Raw genomic sequence first — 22,707 nt, 5'->3', positions numbered from 1 at the left:
TGACACCCCTTATAATATATATTTATATAGAAATACAACTATATATATGAATTACATTATGACTCTATCTATATTAATACTGACATCTCATAAGAGTAGTATGACTTGTCTTTGTGATGTGAAACAATATCTATATTAACAACATGAGTAAATAAGATAATTCTTCCTACTTCCTTTTGAACATATTAACCTCACCGAACTGCAATATATACATATATGTATTTTGAAATGTGCTTATTCTATATTCTGTAAATTAATAAATCAAATCAGAAACTGTATTGTGTAAAATCAAAGGGGTATACTGACATTGCAGGGCAAGGCCAGAAGTTTTTCTCTTGAGTGGACCAAGGTGTAACAAATACCTCAATTAGGGCTACAATTATTTATTAATACATTTATTTTTTTTCTATAGACTTTCATGTAAATATGCAGTAAAAATGTTAACAGATATTGAATTATTGTCAATCTATATTTAACACGCACCTCACAGCTAATACTTTATTTAATGTTAATGATGAATGAAGGTTATATTATATATACTAATGAAGATTTGTATTTGGCACCAACATAGAGTCTTTTGTTGCGTTTCAGATCATCGCTGCACAAGAGGAGATGCTTCGCAAAGAAAGGGAGCTGGATGAGGCCAGGAAGAGGCTGGCCATGATCCGGCAACAGCAGTACAAGTTTCTACCCTCAGAGCTACGAGAAGATGGTCAGGAACAGTGAGGGAGTCACTGGTGCGATGCTGATCCATGAAATGTTCGGGACCTCCACCCAAGCCACACAGCGCGAGAGAGAGGAAGAAACATCCAATCGGATTAGGTCATTGTCAAAATTAAATATATATGTAATACCAGTGTTGAACTTTGATACAGAAAGAGATGTATATGCCTAAATCCTTACAAGGTATCTATGCTTTTTGATATGTACTATGTTTAATTATTTACTTTTAAAACATTGGGCACACTTTTATATACAGTATATATATATATATATATATATATATATATATATATATATATATATATATATCTATATATATATATATATCTATATATATATATATATATATATATATATATATATATATATTTTACTTTTTTCCCCCTAAGTGTATTCTGGACATGCCGTGTGCTTGATAAAAAGTGATAAGATTTCAAACAAAGAAGAATCTGCCTTCAGTTTTAGAATTTACATGATTAAAGGTAAGCGCAATCTATGCTTTTCACAAAAATCTTTATGCAAATATTATGCGGAAAAACTTTTTTTAAAGAAGCTCGAAGTGGAAATATGTCATAACCACTTGACAACATTTGCATTATTAATAATTTTGAAAGTGGCGACATTGCTTAAAGAAGTGGAAAAATATATATTTTTACAGATGTAGTAGTTATTTTACATTACAACATAGATTGGAACCAAACAATGACAGTATTTCGTCTTGCGTTGTATTGGAGCGAGTGCTCAAAAATCATCAGACCTTATATCTAACATATTAACTGTATTTGGATGTGAAATGATTCTTCGCCAAAGCATTGTGTCTGATGCATAACTAATAAGTTAGGCAGGGGAACCCTGTCACAATATAGTTTACAGATCGCTTTCTATGCATTATTTTTGACTTCCATCATTCTTTCCCTTTAAAATACAAATGTTAAATCTCTATTTTTCTCCCAGTGTATGTTTTCAAAAGTGCCTTTCTAATGAATGTATCAAGTAATTCTATACATTCTCTGGTGCCCTTCTTTTATCCTACTATGCACTTATTCACTTCTGTAATTTAACAGAGCATCGTTTCAACTCACCATTTAAGTAATGCTTGGCACAGCTACAAATGAATGCCACTTAAACATCTGTCATTTTAAAAAGCCATTATTGTTTCGCATTGTGACTGTTATAAATATAATGTCAAACAGTACCATACAGCAGTGTACTGTTAGTATGTATATGCAATAAAGCCAGTTTTAATTGGAATACTTGATCTCCTGATTTCTTGTCCACGTCCAGATTCTTTCCAGAATTATTCCCTTTGTACATTATGCACCCTAAATGGTGGATATAGAAAGTCTACACACCCCTGCCCAAATGCCAGATAAAACATTATTTCCACCATTAATGCAGTATATAACCTACAGATGTACAAATAAATGAGATATGTGGTTTCAACAGGGTATATCCTCCTGCCGTTATTTATACTTGTGCGGTATATGGCTTTGTTCGGAATGAACCGCATGCAAACTATTTAAATCTTTTTAAATTACATTTAGTCTAGTAGGATTTGGTGGGGTTTTTTTGTTTCGTTTTTTTTTTTGTTTGTTTGTTTGTTTTTTTGAGTGGGAAGTCTGATTTGTTCCACTTGATTTGTGCCCATCGCAACCGCGGAGTGTTCTCGGCAAATGTAAGAAACAAGCGAGTGTGATTGGGATACAATTTTTGTTTTCTTCCAGCAAACTTGCAGTATTGGTAATTTGATTTATTGATGTATATTTGAATAAAAAGTAATTATTTTGTAAGCATGTAATGCAAGTCACCCATTTTATCCTTTTGACTTGATGCAGGGTGATAAGCCTGTGTCACGTGAAGTAACCACTCGATATGGAAAATGGAATTTAAATAAATTTCTGTCTCGATCTGTCAATTGTATTGTTTGATCCTTGGACAGTTTGCGCTCATTAAGTCAAAATGTCCTTGCCTTGTACTTGTGCTAGTGTAATAATAAAAATCTATATATCTCGCTAGAAAGCTAGCTAGCTAGCTAGATTTAGTATCCATCTAGCTAGCTAGCTATCTGGAAGGTTAGCTAGCGAGATTGAAAGCTATCTTGCAAGTATTAGAATCTATCTATCTATCTGTCCATCCGTCTGTCCGTTCGTCCAGCTTTAGTATCGATGTATCAAGCAGTTCTGTTTCTGTGTTCAGATTCTCTATGGGGGTTGCCAATGTCGAATGATGAGATAGAAGCAAGTGTGGGGATGCTGGGGTAGATCTTTTCACAGACTTTGCGACTGGCTGTTTGAGTGGCACTGAAGTGCACTTTTTCTGGTCGAAGGTCAGAAAACCAACTTTTCGAGAATTCATTGTAAGACTCCAAATCAACCCAGATATTTTATAATGTATAATTGTTGCTCTTGGTCTTTTGGCTATGTGTTTTCATAACTTGTTGGACAAAGGATGAACAAAGATTATTCAAAACATTGTTACTATTGAACATTTTTAATCGTGGTTTACCAGGAGTCCCACACGTGGTACAACTAAAATGGCAATTCATGATAAAGTACTGTATTTATTAATATGGCGTGAAAAGAATGAACAAAAGTCAGCAGACACTGTTCCAATTAGAAGGGACCACGTAAAGGCTTTCTTGCCTCTATTTTATCTTTAGCGACAAAGTGGGCTGTAAAAAACTTAAATGCTGGTCTGAACTGCATAGTGTATAATTGGACAACCATGGAAACAAATATTTTCAAATAAGGATACTCCATGCATTTAAAAAGAAACTAAAACCAATGAAATTGCCATCTACGATCTAAAAGGCACCAGGCGATCTCATAAAATATACAGTGTGTAAAAAGAACAACCTAATATAAACCTTTGTCGTTTAAACTACTTTTGGGGTCTGTAGAACACGTTTTGATGCAGTCTGATATAGTTTGTCCACAGAGAAGTGAAACACCTACACCAAAGATAAATTGTTTAAGATATTGGAATTAAACCCGTGACCTCTGAACTGTGAGGCAGATGTGCAGTCTTCCACTGTACTGTTGGACTAAGTTCAGTATTCATTTGACTAGTTTGCTCCTTTTTTTTTTTTAAGGAATTCCAAAGGAATACCACCATCATAAACTCTGTAAAAAAAGTCCCATGCATTTTCAGGAATCAAACTAATTCTTTCCCAATTTATATTAGAAATAAGAGAATTACAAGCAGTATGTTCATACAGTATATTTTTCTGATTCTTATCAATTAGTGGGCTTCAACACAATAGATGACAGAATGATGACTAAGCCATTCATAGAACACCCACAACTATAATTCTATTAGCATTTTAATGGGGGGGGGGGGTCGTTACACCCAGTCTTGGGGAAACTGGGACAAAACATTTATGTGTGCTTCCTCCCATCCTCTAGCCACCAGAAAAGGCCTGTGACACTAATGAGTATGTGAACGAAGGAGACATGTGCCAAAATAACAAACAAAAGATCTCTAAATTAACCCTACCTCACTAGCCAAACAAAAAGGAAACAAACGACAATTGGCTAAACTACCTAACCAACGCAAAAACAGGAGAAAAAGGGCTAACAAAAACTGGTTCTCCCTCCTACTGACTGCTCCAACTATTTACAAGTATTTACAATATGTACAAAATAAGATGAGTCAAACACTACTTCAAACTAACAAAGGTCTCTAAAAACTGGCTTTTTCTGGCTATGGGATGGCTGGAAAGAGGCAGAGTGCTGTCTGCGGACTGTTTAAATAGGACAGCAATCAGGAGAGCCAGCCAATGAGAGGACACCACCCACACTCAATTGACTCATTCCAACAAAAAGGCACACACACATGCACACACATAAACCAAGGAGCGAACACAGCAGAACACATACACAAAAACAACAAATAACCGACAGGGTCATAACATGGGGGGTTCATTCAAAGTGGCTCCTCTTATCCCCTTTAAATATGACGCCCACACACACAATATGGAAACACCTCTCTGTTGGAAAGAATCCAGTGATTCATGTATGACCCCAACTTTGGCACTGCACTTAGCAACAAAAAACATACAGCAAGCAGGTGCCCCTGTTGTCTATGGAATGAGCTGGCAATTCAAATATATCCAAGGGCCATACGTTTCCTTTCCCCTATTGATTGTTTTGTGGGCTCGCTGTAGCTGCGTGCTGGTCAAAAAAAATATACAGAAATAATGACAACGATATTAACAATCATAGTCATATTCCTGAATAAAATGCAAAAACATCTACGTGCAAGTCCGTGAGACTCTGAAGCTTTCCGCCTGTGCAGTCAACTTCACTTTGCGTTCGATAAACCACCTGTCCCAGTATTTAGACATTGTTCTAGCGGATGAGGCCTGACGAGGTGGCACAATAGGATATTCATTCCTACTTGGAAAATTGATGTACAAATGAGAGCAGGAAACAGTGATTTACCACTGAAGAGTTTGTTCTAGTGTAGTTTACTACAGTATGTCACCTTAAGCACTTACAACAATTCTAGGAGCAAACCTGCCAATCCAAACCACACCGCTACCGATTTCTGAAACAGACTTATGACCAATATTTTTAACCACAGCTATCCCAGAGCTCGCCACATTCTGATCTGTGAGCCAAGTGCCTTCATACTGAGCTGTACTGCCACTTTGAGGTCCACTTCCAGCCGTGTACTATTTCATTCAGTTGGATCACAAGGCTGAGTGTTACATTAAATATATATATATATATATATATATATATATATATATATATATATATATATATATATATATATATATATATATATATATATATATATATATATATATATATATATATTTAATGTAACACTCAGCCTATATATATATATATATATATATATATATATATATATATATATATATATATTTAATGTAACACTCAGCCTATATATATATATATATATATATATATATATATATATATATATATATATATATATATATATATATATATATATAGAGAGAGAGAGAGAGAGAGAGAGAGAGAGAGAGAGAGAGCTTTATTTTTTATTCATATATTTTATTATTATTTTACAGCTATTAATAAAAAATAAAAATAAAATGCTAAAACGTGAACTTTAATTAATTTGTTATTTATTGGCTAGCTAATGAAATACCAGTAAACGTGTTTATATACCATGTACAAAATCAATCGACCTCAGTACTTTCTGCAATATGCTTGTCATTTCTCATGTTGGTGCATAAAATGATAAAACTAATTTGAAAAAAATAAAAATAAAACAATAAACGTGGTCCCTAGGGGGACCAGACAAGATCCAGTGTCACGCACATAGAATGGACATCTGTCAGTGCCTAAATATGGGCAAGGTCCACAGGCGGCCCTACAGCGGAAAAAAGTGTGGGGGCTCAGTCAGTTGGTTTTCCGTCTTCAAGATTTCCACCTCGCGGGCTCTCCCGTCCTCCCTTTTTCCCTTCACACCGTGCTGTGTCTGTTTCTGTTCAACTAATCGTACAACACAACCAGAGGAAACATGGAGGCCATCAAGAAGAAAATGCAGATGCTGAAGCTGGACAAGGAGAATGCCATAGACCGGGCAGAGCAGGCGGAGGGCGACAAGAAAGGAGCAGAGGACAAATGCAAACAGGTGATGATTCCACCATCCTAGTGCTCGCTGAGCCCTTCAATCAAAGACTTTTTACATCCGATTTTCTTTTGCCTCTCAAGCTCATTCCAGATTTCATTCCAATATTCAATTTTGGAAAGTACATTTTGTGCAGACAAAAATACAAAACATAGGCACCAATCTCAGAGTGGGAGGCGGGTGGGTGATGGAGTGGAGGGGGGGGGGGGCATGTCGGTAGCGTGTGTTAAGCAAACTGTAAAGAGGAAGCTCTACAATTTATTTTGCCACAAATAAAAGGTTTAGTAAGAAGTAAGCAATGGTTATTTAAAAAAAAAAAAAAACATGGGATGCCCCAGTGAAACCCCAGTGATAGTACTACCAATTTTTTTTTTCAATGTTAAGATTACATTCCTTCATTAACTGCAAAATAATGCTTTATTGGTTTATTAATTATCTATTTATTTAGAAGGGTTTTTGTACATGCGTTTCTGATGATGTTCAGGCAGACTGGCATTTTTCATTGTTTCTGAATAAAGTGAATACTTAACAGGCTTCAATATGAAACAATCCTAGTGTCATTTGAAGAGCGAAAATGCATAAGGCCAGTTTGTCACTAAAAAAAACACACACACACACAATTACAAGATAGAAAGCTATAAATAGGTTAGTTATTTTCCCAGAAAGCATTTAAATACACAGTAACACATTACTTAAAAAATAAAATGTCAATGTGCAGTTTCCATATGGAAAATTAGTATGATTGAGTTTGAGATGAAACAATAAAGTACATTGCTTTTCTAATTGCTTATGTTGCCTGTCCGTGTCAGTGTGCTTAAAGCAGTGCTCCTCAATTATATATTACCACCATCCGCTACTCTACGTGCTGAGTATAAATGAGAACATTATGTATAAAAATTGTTTAAGTATATCTCAAAGTCAACTTTCAATAACTGTAAATTATTTTTACAGCTTAGTCTATAACAGAAAAAAATAACCAAATGCATTAAAGTGCCTGAAACTATTTTTTTTTTTATTGCAATTACACTGCACATGACAAAAAGAAAGCTTTTCCCTGGGGTCAGCCCCCCCCCCCCCCCCCCCCCCCCCACACACACACACACACACACAGCAAGGGGGCACTGGTTTAAAGTGTAAAAAAAAAAAATAATAAAATGTTAGATATCTTACTACGGAAGTGTGGCACTACCATTGAGTAAAAATGTAAACTCATTCAAATAAAATTACATCCAAGGTTGTTCAAATGCATTAGTAGGCTAATGCTAACAACACAGCATTTTTTACATAATTCCAAGGGATATTGTCATGCATATACACAGATTTTTTTTTTTTTTTTGGGGGGGGGGGCTGAATGCCCATTCAGCCTATATTATTTTGGAACTTTCAAAGTTGGTTATTCATACAACTATGATTTTATTATTTGTCTCCGGTGCATGATTACCATTCAGATTTTTTTGTCCCTGTCGTGTGGTGTTCATACATTGCAGCCAATAATTAAATTATGAAAACCACAAATAGGCAGTTTTGAGTTTTATTGGATAATGTAGATCAAATGCCAAACAAAATCACTTTTTTTTTAACTTGCGCTTGCCCAAATTAATACCCCATGGCATTATGGGAATACATTATGGGGAACTGCTGTTTTTAATCTTTCGACTAGAGGTCAAAAGTACTTTCAAATACGCTCAAACTTATTTCTGCAAATGAAATTAAATGAGTTTGCCAGTCAGAAATTCTCACTACACATTGGCAGTTTCTTTACGTTACACAGTCAACAATATTGATCATGTTTAGTTGTTAGAGTGAGGGTAGGCCAAACTATTTTTACATGCTACATTCGGCCACTTTGACGTTTTGCTAATGTGGATGAGCCAGTGTCTGCTATGTATACCTTCACAGGGTAATACAAAGGATTGCGTAGTGAGCTCCAAATAGACACCAACTATTCATCTGTGCAACGTTTCACATAGCAAATGTCCTCAGGGGATCCCAGCTCTTAGCAATCACAATACCCATACAATCCTTTCTTGAAGGCATGTCTATTTATGTCCATCCATCCATTTCACGGCTTATTCTGTCCGGCCGGGGTCACGACTTGCCTGGAGCCCATCCCATTGTACTTTGGCTGAGAGGCGTGATACAGTCTGGAAGAGTTTCCAGTCAATCGCATAGCCCAATTTAGAACAACTATTTATCATCTTCAAGTAAATAACTGACAATTGCTTGGCGGAAGAAAATTTCACTCATTCATTGCCAATGACGGCTATAGACGTCACAGATCCATTTTTACTGGGCTGGCAGTGAATGAGTTAACTAACATGCATTTTTGGAAAGCCAGGAAAAACATTCCATATACAAAACTTTCCATATACAAAAATCTGACTTGAAATTCTCTAAATGTCTGCTGCCTTCTATTCTAGCTGATGACTTGAAGCTTCTTTAAATTTTTGGTGTATGGCAGTGATTCTCAAACTGTGGTACACGTGTCTCTAGTGGTTATTGGGCTCATTCTGTTGATAATAGACAGAATCACTGCACATGTATTGCTGAGTTGTATTTAATTTGTTTTTATAAAATCTCTCCATATTTAGTAGCAATCTTAATTTTACAACTGTGCATAGTGTTACAATGACTTGGACCCCCAGGTGTCCATGGCCTGACTGCAGGGAGTCTGTAAAATAATTCAGGTTTTTAATAAAAAATATATATTGGTGTTATTTTATGTTAAATTGTGATAGTATTCATTACAAAACGGCCTCCAGGTCAGGCTGGTGATGTCACGTGAATACTATCTATACTCTCAAAGCAAAAAGAGATCTCAAATTGTCCCCACAAGAGTAAGAGGTCCCCACAAAGACAGTAAAACCATGTTGCAATAACCAAAAAGATTTACAATGCTCTGGTGCAGCGTTGCTCTTTCCTGGTATTCCTTTGTGTCTACCTAACTGCAACTATGAGTTTCATGAGGGAGACAGGCACTCCAACAAGACGCATGATTGACTCACGGTGCGACCATTGACCAATTAGAGTAGCAGTTGTAATCTACTCCCGCCCTGGAGTTGTCTCTACAACTGTTATCATGTTTGGTATGGAATGAGAAGGAAAGGGATAACAGCACAACTACGGTATAAAGTATAATTATTAAAGAAAATATGTGTACTGCAGTAATATTTGTCCTGAATATGTAATGTATAAATGCTTTTCACATTCGAAAAAATTCTTGTACCCTCATACACATCCATGAGAATTCCATCGCGTGACGATCGTTTGCGGTTTTTCACTTATTGTGAGGGTGTTTCTGGTCCCCATTAACCGTAATAATGAAGGATTACTGTATTGAAATAACTAATTTACGTAAGGTCTAGGCAGGCTTTCACAGTATTTATGGCACTTGTCTTTTTAGTAAAAGGCCTTGAAACACACCACTGCCATTTATTAATCAGTGGAATTTCACCAAAAATAGAAGGGCCGCAGAATAAAACTCGACAATAACTGGAAAATCAGTTTCAATAGAATAATGTGTTTTTCCTTTGGTTCTTTTTCACTCTCTCCAATTGATGAAGAGCAAGTAAAGTGATTTAGTTCAAACTTGTACGCCAAGTCATACAGTCAGTTCTTCTAGACGGCTGTAGCTTTAAAACAGTTGAAAATGCAGGTATAGTATATTGAAATACTCTGTTGTTCAACCCTGAATAAACATTGTTTCAATATCCCACACATTTACTTTACTCTGACTGTGTGTTGTGTTGTGTAGCTGGAAGAGGAGCTGCTGGGCCTGCAGAAGAAGCTGAAAGGTGTGGAAGATGAACTCGACAAATACTCAGAATCATTGAAGGATGCCCAGGAGAAGTTAGAACAGGCCGAGAAAAAGGCAGCAGATGTAAGTGGTGACCAAGAGGAAAAGCCACATGATGTGCACCACTTTAAACATATACTATCCAAACATAATATCAGACATCATGCATTAGTGCTTTTCATAGCCTTTCGATATGACCTTCATAAATACTCTATTAAAACGCTCGTGCCAAATCGCCATCATTGGTTCCAGTGTAAAGTTGCTAACCCACAGCAGTCCATCAACTAACAGCTGCAGCTTAACTGTTATTAAAACTATCAGTATCAGGTTCTGCTGACAACAAAATTTGGCAGCAGCTATTTTACCTAATGTCCGTTTTGTACTACAAGTCCTTGCAAATCGCTTTTTGGTGCCCACCGACATTGTCATACATGTATGTTTTAAGGCATGCAGCTTGAATTTAAAAGAGCACAAACAAAACCTAGGCTTGCTATTTTACTCATGAGAACCATGAAAATTGACAGAATGAGTTCACTTTAAAACAACCAATGTGGCAAACAAAGGGCTGCATGGAATAACAAGTCAATTTTATTCAGTGAACAAGCAATGTTTCTCTTTTTTGTCTTTTGGTTTTAACACTCTTTTTTTTTTTTGCCTCGTGTTTTTGGTTTTGTGATTTTACCTTTCGCAGTACGTTTATCCCAGTCGACAATATTGTATATGAAAGGTGAATTTTCGCCGGAGCTTTGACGCCCCCTCGGGTCCACTGCGCCATTAGCATCTGCCTACAATAGACTGTATCGCCTAAAATGTGCGATTCAGCCCTGGTGATTAAGGATAAGAATAAACTGATATTCATACCAACAGTAAGTGTTAGGGCAGATAGAATGGAAATTTAATGTACGACCCACTAAAGTGAACTGACAATTCTAAAAAAGAGAAATGAGTGTCACACTGTTTTCCGTTTCTAATTTCAAAAGAAAGAATAGAACGGGTTGTATTTGACAAAGCGGAATTAGTTGGTGTAAATGTTATCCAAATATTCTGGAGGTTGGGCATGTTTATAATATAAAACTGACGTCAACGTCATCTTCATATTGGATGTGGAAAATTGTGATATTGCTTTTACCGGCACAAAAGTTACATCGTAAACTAGATCTCATGGAATTATTGGTATCAACACCGACTTTTAATTTGACTTTAATCATTTTACTAAAATAATCTGCTGACTTGGTAGCTAATTCTTTTTGGTTAATTATTACTGTAGAGTAGCTCTCAAACAAAAACGTGCTACTACGTATCTAATTTACACGATAACAACTGCTGTGATTGTTATTTCCGAATTGTTATTAGTTGTTCAAAGTTTACGTACTTCAAAAGAACTTCGGAGGACGAACTAACCAACTGTAACTTTCTGATGTGTCAGTGCTGATGCACATGCACCACATCAAACATGGCGGATGCACTGACGTAGCTCGGAACCGTCCAACTTAATCAGGGCGGCATTTTTAAACGCCTTTATGAAATTTCCATTGACAAACGCGACGTTATTGCCTTCGCAACAAGCACCATGACAACAAGCACCATGACAACGCTAAATCGAGTCTAAGCAAGATGGCGACTTTCATGTCAATAGACGCGGTGAGAAGAAAAATCCAAACGTTGCAACAAGTCGCCTTCGATGCAGAAGACCGATCGGAACTGCTTCTCCGTGAGGCGGACTTTGAAAGACAAGCAAGGGAGGCGGTAATCACTGAAATCGAATACGTGTGATATTTTGCAAATGTTTCTCACGTCTTATTAAAGATAACTTGTAGAGTGCGTCACGCTAAGCAAATACTGAGCATGACTCCAAAATAACTTTTAAAAGTAAACAACTAAGTTTTGGCTAAATTTTACCCTAAGTGTCTTTTACCATTGACAACATAAATTATGCATACAGTAGAATACGTCCGGTGCGGCTTTCAACCCGTTGTGCAGTACGTGAGCATATTTGCCATGTTTGAGGTAATAGTTTCGCCCCGAAACTAATGTCAAACGATGGCCGAACTTCAACAGTGTTCTTTTTACAAAGTTGATTCTTCATTTTTCACCCACACGCAAACTAAAATATATGTTTTTAACGATAGGCACCAAAACCAACACCTGTAGCTTTTAATGTGGTGACTATACATTTTTAATACATACTGTATATAACTACCACAGTTACCACTGGTAGCGCTAACCACTCATAGCTATCATTAGGAAAATGCATACATAGTTTCCCACTACACACATTCACTAATATATTTGTGGCATGTATGAAATCAACCTATTTCATTTTTAATTTGATGTGGATATTATGCGGTGTATAGGAAATAGGTAAACATTAAATCAACATACCCGTTTTTCAATATTTTCATGAGTGTTTCAAGTAAACAACTTACCAAACATTGCTATTGTGTTGATGATATCGAAATATTAAATTTAATAAATATATGTTGAAATGCCAGACCCTGATTTGTAGATGTGAGAGGCCTGTGATCGTTTTCATTCTCAGGGCAGTGAATTCATCACAACTTAACCCAATAACATAATTGCGGTGCTTTTTTTTGTTTTTTTTGCCTGACCCAAAGTGTAAATGAATGAAGACAATGAAGGCAAACTTAACTTTTTGAGGTGCCGTAATCAGAGCAAAGAGAAATGTCTAAAACTCTCTGAGTTATATAGGTTATTTGAGCTAAAAAAAAGAATAAATAATAAATTGTGAAAGAAAAAATGTCTCTCTTCTTTCTTTAAAATATTAATATATATTCCCATTTGTGTGGTGTGTTTCGGCAGGCTGAAGCCGAGGTGGCATCTCTAAACAGGCGTATCCAGCTGGTGGAAGAGGAATTGGACCGAGCTCAGGAGAGACTTGCTACTGCTCTGCAGAAGCTCGAGGAAGCTGAAAAAGCAGCTGATGAGAGTGAAAGGTAAAATGCTTATCCATCAACATATCTCACTCTTCTAGCTACACCAGGTTCTTCCCAAAACATTACATAATACAAAAAAACGGTCTCAACCTTGCACAAACCTACATGCATTTTTAATTCATTAGTAATTCTGTGTTAACTTAATGTCTAATTGCATTGATGCAATTAATAAAAGCAGTAACACACACTATGCCATAGTAGTGTGTCAAACTCGTTCTTTTCGAGGGTCATGTTGCAGTTACAGTTTCTGTCAGTTTCTGTGATAAAATACATTTTGGGTGTATTTGTCACACTTCCAACTAGTTTTGAAATTAGAAAGAAGGTGAGGGCAAAAACGCTTGCTTTTTCCTCCAAACAATTTCAAATTGACTTACAAATGTGATATTTTGCCCGGAAACTTGAATCGGAAAGGGCGTTTCGCGGGCCGCGTGAAATGATGTTGCGGGCCGGATCTGGCCCCCGGGCCTTGAGTTTGACACCAGTGCACTATGGTAAATCCATTCTCCATAAAGAAGTTGAAAGAGCTGATTAGCGCTACTGCTAATCAACTTTAATTTAAGTTGAAAGTGGAAACATATTTGTAATGCAATTAATATCGTAATTTTTTTAATTGTCCTAATGGTCTCTCTCTTGCTCTTGCACTGTGTCTCTGGCTCTCTCTTTCTCTTTTGAAACCAATATGGTGACTGACAGTTGCTGACATTATAGAGTTACACAAATATAATAATATTTTTGTCATCTCTGACATTTAGAGGAATGAAGGTCATAGAAAACAGGGCAAGCAAGGATGAGGAGAAAATGGAAATCCAGGAGATGCAACTCAAAGAGGCCAAACATATCGCTGAAGAAGCTGATCGCAAATATGAAGAGGTGAGACAATTATGACATCCCCACCCTATCGCCATCCTCCTTTTATTCTCAAATAAAGTTTCTAGATTCAGAGTATGTTGTTTGCTTGCTTTGGGGATTCACACATAAATACGTTTGTGATTCGAAGTTAAGATGAAACTTGAGGCAGAACTTTACATTTTTTTTGTTTCGCAGGACCTTATATTTTGTTTGTTTCTTTTGTTAATAGTTTGAAATCATGCTGTGACTCATTTTGTGTGCTTCTTCCGTACATGTCTACAGGTTGCACGTAAACTTGTGATTCTAGAAGGCGATCTGGAGCGTTCAGAGGAGCGTGCTGAGGTGGCCGAAGCGTAAGTCAATACTCGTGGCGTGAAAATTTAACACTGTCATGCTATCATCACTGACATGAGATCATCACACATTATTCTTGTTGGCACAGTAAAGATCATGTGAACATTACGACGAGTACTTGGGACGATTGAAAACTAGTCATAATCTCACTTTTCAACTTCGGAACGAAATATTGTTGATGAAACGGTACTTGGTTTGTTAAAGCATAGGAAAGCTGTAAATAAAAGGGCTCTATTTTTTTAGACAGTGCATCAGCAGCAAATCAATGATGTATGAATGATTTGTGTAATTGAAAGTGCTCATTACCGTGACAGACAGTATAAACCCGGTTATCGGCTCATGCCTAATTTCCACCAAGACTTAAAGTTGCTCACAGAGAGCCTCTTAAAATGTTGCCACTCTCAGGTCCATCGAATTGCGTTTGTCCACAAAATTACCCCTGAATCTGAAAATTCCCTGCCCTAATTTTCATTCAAACATAGTTGGACCAGTTTTACACTGTTCACAAAAATAGAGCCCAAAGTATCTCAAACCCATATTGTATAGTCATTCTTTTGAAGTGTTAAGTTGCACATTCATTTGTATCATTTCATCAGTGCATGCGCGTGTCATGTGCTGCAATCTTTTATATACAGTATGTGTGATTCACATGTTGCAGGGAATAACACCCGCAATAATGACATTGAGACATAAAGGCTATTTGTGCTTCCCTGTGTATTTCTATGAAATGCATGGCTCAATACACCACCGCCAACTACCGTATATGGGATGTTTTGCTCCCCCTCACTCTCAACCACATCACCTGTCAATGGACTAACCCCTGCAGGCGAGTGAGGGAGCTGGAGGAGGAGTTCGGGTTAATGGACCAGAATTTGAAATCCATGATGTGCGGAGAGGAAGAGGTATTTATTGTGCTACCTCTGCCATGGGTTCATTCTGACCTGTTGCCCTCTGCTCCAAAGACCTTCCATCCCAACACTTTGTTCTTGCTTCTCATCTAACCGGCACGCATGAACAGATCTGAAATTTTTGTTAATATTTTGATTAGAAAATGATACTATACACTAATGTAGTATGTACATCATTGAATGCATTTATTACATACTGTAACCTGTCAGATAAAAAAGTAACATATATAAATATATATATATATATATATATATATATATATATATATATATATATATATATATATATATATATATATATATATATATATATATATATATATATATATATTTATATATATATATATATATGATTATTATTATTTTTCAAATTTGTATTAGGTACCTCCTCATAGTTTCATTCTTTCATTCAATTGAACCCTATTTATAGTTATAGTAAGGCAAACAAAAACATCATGCATGATGTTGCGTGGTCATTTGAGTAGTTTGGCTCAATCTTTGTTCTACTTTGCTGTCTTGCTTTTCCAATTATTCTTTTTCTTTCCTTTTGTTTTCCTCTTTCTGCCGTTGCTCAGTAAATCAGGTGACCTTGAAGAAGAATTGAAAAATGTTACCAACAACTTGAAGTCACTGGAGGCTCAGGCTGAAAAGGTACAGGAAATTATCGGGTTGCATTCATTCAAATCAAATGTTGATATAGGATTTGGATGAACAAATTTGAAAAATCCCCCAAGTGCACCCCCCCCCCTCCATATTGGGATTTAATAAATGATTTAAAAAATCAGTCATAAGTCAAATGACAACAATCATGCAAACAAATTTGTGATTTTATCCCTTCAACTTTTCATGTTTCTTAAACATGGACAAAATTTGTTTTGTTTTTTCCGTTTATAATTTGGATTTTGGATTTGGATACATTTGGATTACAGTCTGAATGATATTCATCTTTGGTGTGACTCTTTCAGAGAGTTAGGGTTTTTCATCTCATGGGAAGTATATCGGTTGCTTTTACTTAACCCATTTAAGCCCAAATTTTTCCTGGACATGAAAACATCCAAATAATATGCCAGGCTTTGAAATAATCAAGAACTTTTTTTTTTTTTTTAGTGAAATAGTTGATGAATAGGTGTGTTTTATGATCGGTCCCAACAATGTAATTACTGTACTTTCCGCACTAAAAGCCGCACCGCAAAAAACAAAACAAACAAAAAAAAAAAACGGATAAGCTACACTGGACTATAAACCGCAGGAAATAAAATGAGATATGGTATGAGGAATTTGATCTTTTTTTTTTTTGTTACTTAATTTTTTGTAATTGTCTGCCTACAGCAACATCCTCTCTTTAACAGACTGAACATGTCTGCATGCTTAGTCCCAACATATTTTTAGAAAATGGATGGATGGATATTTTCAACACCAACAGAATACTGTTTGTTAAATAGCAGTTGAAGCTTGCTGGTGACTAGCAAAAAAAAAAAAAAAAAAAAAACGAGCACACAGATGAGCCACACCACTCATGCTCAAAACATGAGGAAAAAGTTGTGGCTTATAGTCCGAAAAATACGGTACTCACTGTGCAAACACACCATACCAGTTTGAGTAAGTGCAATTGCATATATCATCTTAAAGACCATGTGTACGAAAAACCTTTGTTCTATGTTTGTTTTGACATACTTTACTAACTTTTTGTTTGGGAGCTTTGAGGCTGTCATCTTTCTCTCAAAGTGCAACCACAAAGTAAACAACTCTCAATATTTTCTAAACATGTGACATTGCACACATTTCATCGATACATTGTAGTATTTCAGTGCTTCATGAAAAATGATTGAAAAATCATTTATAGAGCCTCATAAATATAATTTTCTTTACGGTCTTTTTTTTTTTTTGACTGAGGGGTTGAAATGGGTTAATTTAAAAGTGGCTGTTTTCAACCAAAAGGGGCTCTGTCCTCAGTTGTTGTAAATGTAAATACAATGATACATTGCCTTCACTATTTTTCAAAGTTGATCTTGGAAGCTTTAGTCTTTCTTTCACTTCAGTAAAATCTAAACTTTGTACTACCAGTCTATCACACTTTGTTTCTTCATTTTTTTAAGTCCATCTCTGTTCTTTCGTTCATGAAGTCTAAACGCAAACAGTAGAATGTGATTCTCTCCCTGAAGGTTGCTGCTCATGTTCATAATCATTATTTTTGCATTTTTTTTAGAGAGTTTGCTCTATGTTTCTGTAATTTGCCCATGCTGTTTTCCACGAGCTACCTGTACAACATTTGTTGCATGAAAATGTTACCAGTGGTTTCAATCAATCAATCAAATTTTATTTGTATAACCATGAATCACCGAAGTCTCAAAGGGCTTCACAGGTGAAAAGAGGTCAGGTCGAGACTTTTTAGAAAAAAGATGTCAAACAGAGACATCTTTTCGGTGTAAGGGACACAACAGCATCCCCTGTCAAAGCTCCCAGAAAGAGAAGGAAAAATTCAAAAATCCCAATTTGGGGAAAATCAGAAACCTTCAGAAGGGACCACAGGTAGGAGGAGCCCCCTTCCAGGCCCACAGTTTGAAGTGGATGCTGCATGTACCAAATACAGACAAAATACAGACAGTGGTTTTGTTCTTCTCCGGGACGTTCCAAATATGCCATGTTAGTAGCCAGGATGAATTGTCTCCTGGTGTCACGATTGTTGATTGTTTTCTAATAAACTGGTGTACGGTATATATCTGTTACACATCTAACACTTTAGCATCGAAACAAACCTGTCAGTTGAAGATTTCTAAACCTTTGCATTAAAAATTTGTGGATTAAAAAAGGTGCAAAATTCCTTATTAGATCTATTTATAACTTGGAAATAGAAGCTGTATCGACCTCCTGATCTTTTGTTAGAAAATAGAAAGGTGTAATGCCAATGATAAAATAATCGGCCTCGTTGTTCCAATTTTGGAGTGTCGGTCAATGTTAAAATATAATGAGACTAAATGCATAAAAACTGCTAGAGAGAATGTGTACATACCAGAGATGAAAAAAAAATCATATTAGGGGATTGATGAGTTTGACACATTTTATAGATTCTTTTGATTACAATATTAAAAATATGAAATGTTTTTGTGGTTGATAGTACTCACAGAAGGAGGACAAATATGAAGAAGAAATAAAACTTCTGACTGACAAACTTAAAGAGGTAAGTTGCTTGTCTTATGTTTGCCAGATTGTGCAATTCTCTTCTCCTAACTGCTGATTAATTTCAATAGATGGCGAGTGTAAATGTATGTCAGACATTGGAAACATTAGTTCTGGTGTGCATTTTAGGCTGAAACCCGAGCAGAGTTTGCAGAGCGATCTGTGGCCAAGCTGGAGAAGACCATTGATGATCTTGAAGGTATTTATTGATTGTTTTTGTACTATTATTAGTGCATCCACCTTACATAATATAACCTTAAACTGCCTGATATTAATTGTAATATTTGTGGTTTTGTTCAACTTGGAAAAAAAAATACATCTGTACTGTTCATTTAAGAGCATTCCATACAAATAGTCATTATGATGGTTTAAGATCCAAGAGGGCAATGCTGTATTTCAAATTTAATAGGATTTATTTACTCTCTTAACCACTTTTACAAATTATTTGTACCATAAACGTTTACAAATAAGTCAATAATGTCAATAACTGGTTCACATCTGGGCAGCATGGTTGTAGAGTGGTTAGCATGTCTGCCTCACATTACCGAGGTTGTTGGTTCACTTCCAGCTCCAACCTTATTTTGTGGAGTTTGCATGTGCTTGCGTGAGTTTCCTCTGTGTACTCTATGTGGAGGAGTAACTAGTTTGGATGGGGGGGGTTGTTTAAAAGTGCTACATACTAGACACTGCGCTGCCTGTTACGCCACGGTATCATAGTCAAAGTCAAGCTTTGTGAAGAAGTCAGCCAATCCTTCAAAATAAATTGTATTTATGGTACAAGTAACGTATATTTCATTCTGTATGCACTGCCATGGTTCAATTGCCAATTCAACTGCAAACAATAAAAGGACACAAATATTCATTATGATAAAGTATTCATGACAAAAATTGATCAAAATGAATGTCAACCCTTTATTTCGTCATCATTCTTTTTGAGTGATTCATGAAGTTTCATTTTGCCATCACTCATTTTAGTTCTCTTTATTTATTATTTATTTCCAAGCTACTACAAGTAACATAAGATCATTGCTAATTTTACTGTGGTCCTATCACTTGCTTAGAACTTGAGTAAACAAGATTGTAGTACATTTTATGGACTGCCTGATGGCGAAATAGATGAAATGAATCCTAATGAAGAGCGGTCATGGGTCACGGGGCTTCATCTCTCCTTTGCCGATAGCTGAGGAATAATGGCTGTGCGGTTGGATCCAGACGGCACCAACAGATCGCAGTTGGTGCCTTAACATTGCATACATACTAAACATTGCAGGCTGTATGTCAATAACATTGCATGATGTGCTCTGCATAATGAGGCATACTCTAATGACTGCATGATCTCTCCCGAGAACAGCGCGTTTATCTATAAATCCATTTTTGCTAAATTTCTCTGTATCCTGTCTGGCATTTTTTTGTGTGTCTGGGTGTATGGTGCGTGCCGTGTGTGTGTGTCCTCTTGCAGATGAAGTGTATGCTCAGAAGCTGAAGGGCAAGGCTCTCAGCGAGGAGCTGGACCTAGCTCTCAATGATATGACTACACTGTAGAAGCTGTCAATTTCTCCTCTTTCCTGTTTCAAGTCTTCTGTGCCTGCTTGCTGCTCTGTTACTGCATTCCACTGTGGTATAATCAGCTGGAAAAAAGTAATGTTCACCCATCATTGCGCTGCTGGGTCAGGCCCTATAGAGCATCAGTCTCTTGAAAGTAAGTTCCAGCTCACCCAGCCAGTGCAAAGTGTTTTGCTGAGGTCACACTACTCCCACTCATTTCCTTTGTTGAAATTGCAAAACACTTGCAATCCTGCATTGTAATAAATGTATTTAAACTCTCTTCCTTCTCTGTGTCCCTTCAGTCTTTGTCCTTTTGTTTCATTGCTATCTTACTTTATTGCTCCCTGTCTGCATTTGTTTTGATCAAATTCCTTGACACTAAGACTGAGAATTCTCTAAACAGTAAATATTCTTTCAAAACGTGTTTGCTTTTTTCTGTGTTTTCCTATAAAACTTGCCATTCACAACAACCTTCCTCTCCGCATTTATGAACCTCAGTTCCAGAGGTGGCAAATCCAGGTTTTGTAAAGTAAAGCACCTTGCCACGGATTGGATTTTGACACAGGTGCTACTATTCAACCGGCATATAAATAAATGAGCTTTCCGGGAGAAGCGCCTGTGCCTAAAGTCAAACTGTGGCAGTGTTTTTACTTTTTGGATATGGATTTTCCTCTTCTGGCCAATTCCAATAAAGTTTAGAGGTTGTGCACAATGTAAAAGGGTGAAAAAATGACACATTTTGAACTGGGGTCAATGTAGGGGTCAACACGGAGCAAAAGTGTGTTTAGCAACACGAATGACGCTTAAGGAGCGATGAGACATGGCAAGCAGCACAAAATTCTGTTTGTTTCACCCAGTCACAAAAAGTTAAAAAAAAAAATTTGACCATTTGTTATCCTCACTGTTTCGCACGTTTTGCCCACACCCGGAACTATGCAACCCAGCTGAGCTTTCAATACAGAAACAGAACACTCACCTGCCTTGTAGAATTGTGGAGGAGGAACTTGGGATACCTGCTTTTTGTAGTATTTACTTCTATTTTTGAACAGCTGTTGAACTGTAATTACTGTGCCAAGAAAGTCACAGTGCATCATTAACAGCACAGTATTTAGCGTAGTATCGACCCCTTGATTGCAACGTTGAAACTTGTTTTTTCTGTTAGATGAGTTTTGCTGCAAAGTGAGGGACATGCAATGCAAAAAAAAAAAAAAGAAAAAGAATGATGGTATTTGTGTTCTCACAACATTCGGCTGCTTTATTATAATGAAGAAGTTTTGCAGGCAACAGATTCTCCCCATGTATTTGGTTGCACTTCTGGCCCATTCATTTTAGTTACAGCTCGATAAATATGTCTATCCTGGCTGGTCCATTTGACTTATTTTTTTTTAAGGGACATTGTTTAAGATTTAACCGTTTTTTATTGTATTGGCACTGAGCTGTATTGGCCGCCCACCATTGATTGTTAGGTTGTCATCGCTCATTATAACTCAACACCCTCCCTTCATAGATACGGGAGATTGGCTGCTGAAAAAGTAGATCTTGGGGCAAAATGTTTGGGCACCCTGACGATCATGATGCTGTTAATTTTACTATTCATGTGTATTTGGATTGCCATAGCTGATATCCACAAGTTGTTTTATTCAGTCATTCACTCATTAATTATTTCTATGTGCAAACGAATTCCATATACAATCAGCAACTTTGAAAACACATTTTTCAAGTAAATTGTCATGGTGAATGGCACATTCACACAGGGACAAAATTGTTGGTACCCTTTGTTCATTATAAGAAAAATTCACACTAGTCAGAGAGTTAACTTGAATGTGAGTAGTAAAAGTAATAATAAATGCAGTGATTTATCCTATATACAATAAACTATAAACAATGTCATGTTTGTTACCTTCATTCCAGAACTAATGTGTGTTTGGAAGCTCATGAGTCTTTTTACCTTGCAGAAAAACTGGCCCATGCCAAAGAGGAAAACCTGGACATGCATCAGGTGTTGGACCAAACCCTTCTGGAATTAAACAATCTATGAAAACATTTCCTCAGTCACAACTCCCAGTACACACTCTGTACAATGGAATCTCACTTTAACATCAAGTTACATGCAAAGATTATCCATATGCAGCTAGTAAAACTACCTAGGGGTTTATGAAATGTTGATTCCTATTTTGTGTTTTGTGTGCCCAACAAAATGTAGCATATCATCACAATTAAAGTTTAATATTAAAAAATGTAATCTATGTGTGCTTTGATATGTATTGTATTTTACTAATTAGCAATTCCAGGGATCTGGGACTGTCAGAGAAATCTCAGAAAAGAAGACTAGGACAAGCCTAGCTGCTTAAACAGCAAAAAGAGTAACTCAGACCAGCCCAGATTGACTTTTCTATGCCGGGCATAGGGAAAAAGCTTGGGCAAATGTAACTCGTGGGTCTTCCAACGCTAGTTTTCCACTGCCCAGCCGTCCCCCCCTGGCTTTTATTGAGCAAAAGCATAGCAGATTACAAGACACAACAAGAGAGCCAGCCGGGCGCCACCGGCAGCTGGGCCAAGGTCCCGGCTCACACTTTCGTGCGTCAACAGCTCTATCTAAGGACAGGGTCAAGATGAACTAGGATTGCATAAATGGGTAACAATGAACTAAGCACATAATGATAACAACCTAATATATGATTCCCTTCACACGGGGACCCAGCAATAAAAGTACTGAAAATGTAAATTAAAAAACAAACAAATAAAATGACCTAAACAGAGTTCTCTGTAACGT

At 36.6% G+C, this 22,707-nt stretch overlaps 2 protein-coding genes across 9 annotated transcripts in view; both read left to right on the top strand.

Annotated features, from left to right (window-relative positions):
- tln1 (talin 1) overlaps nt 1-1,017 on the top strand; it is an 88,761-nt gene extending 87,744 nt beyond the window's left edge. Inside the window, exon 57 of the mRNA XM_088435188.1 lies at nt 592-1,017. Coding sequence (XP_088291314.1) covers nt 592-726 — 135 coding nt within the window. The 3' untranslated portion in view covers nt 727-1,017. The remainder of the gene's footprint in view (nt 1-591) is intronic.
- A 5,088-nt stretch (nt 1,018-6,105) lies between these two features.
- Nucleotides 6,106-22,176, top strand: tpm2 (tropomyosin 2 (beta)). 8 transcript variants are annotated; one of them, XM_088434856.1, is made up of 9 exons: nt 6,106-6,354; nt 10,106-10,231; nt 12,968-13,101; nt 13,854-13,971; nt 14,233-14,303; nt 15,131-15,206; nt 18,328-18,390; nt 18,519-18,588; nt 21,890-22,176. In XM_088434856.1, the coding sequence occupies exons 1-9, from the start codon at nt 6,241-6,243 to the stop codon at nt 21,970-21,972; spliced, it is 855 nt and encodes a 284-aa protein (XP_088290982.1). In that variant the 5' UTR covers nt 6,106-6,240; the 3' UTR covers nt 21,973-22,176. The 8 variants fall into 8 exon arrangements, with proteins under 8 accessions (XP_088290982.1, XP_088290981.1, XP_088290980.1 ...); XM_088434855.1 differs by lacking the exon at nt 21,890-22,176 and adding an exon at nt 19,849-20,214; XM_088434854.1 differs by lacking the exon at nt 15,131-15,206 and adding an exon at nt 15,788-15,863 and having other exon boundaries at nt 6,109-6,354.
- The last annotated feature ends 531 nt before the right edge of the window (nt 22,177-22,707 follow it).

Source organism: Hippichthys cyanospilos, chromosome 15 (assembly GCF_059441005.1).
Source record: "Hippichthys cyanospilos isolate Australia breed blue-spotted pipefish chromosome 15, RoL_Hcya_1.0, whole genome shotgun sequence".
NCBI classification, from domain to species: Eukaryota; Metazoa; Chordata; class Actinopteri; order Syngnathiformes; family Syngnathidae; genus Hippichthys; species Hippichthys cyanospilos.
This window is presented reverse-complemented; position numbering and strand designations above follow the sequence as displayed.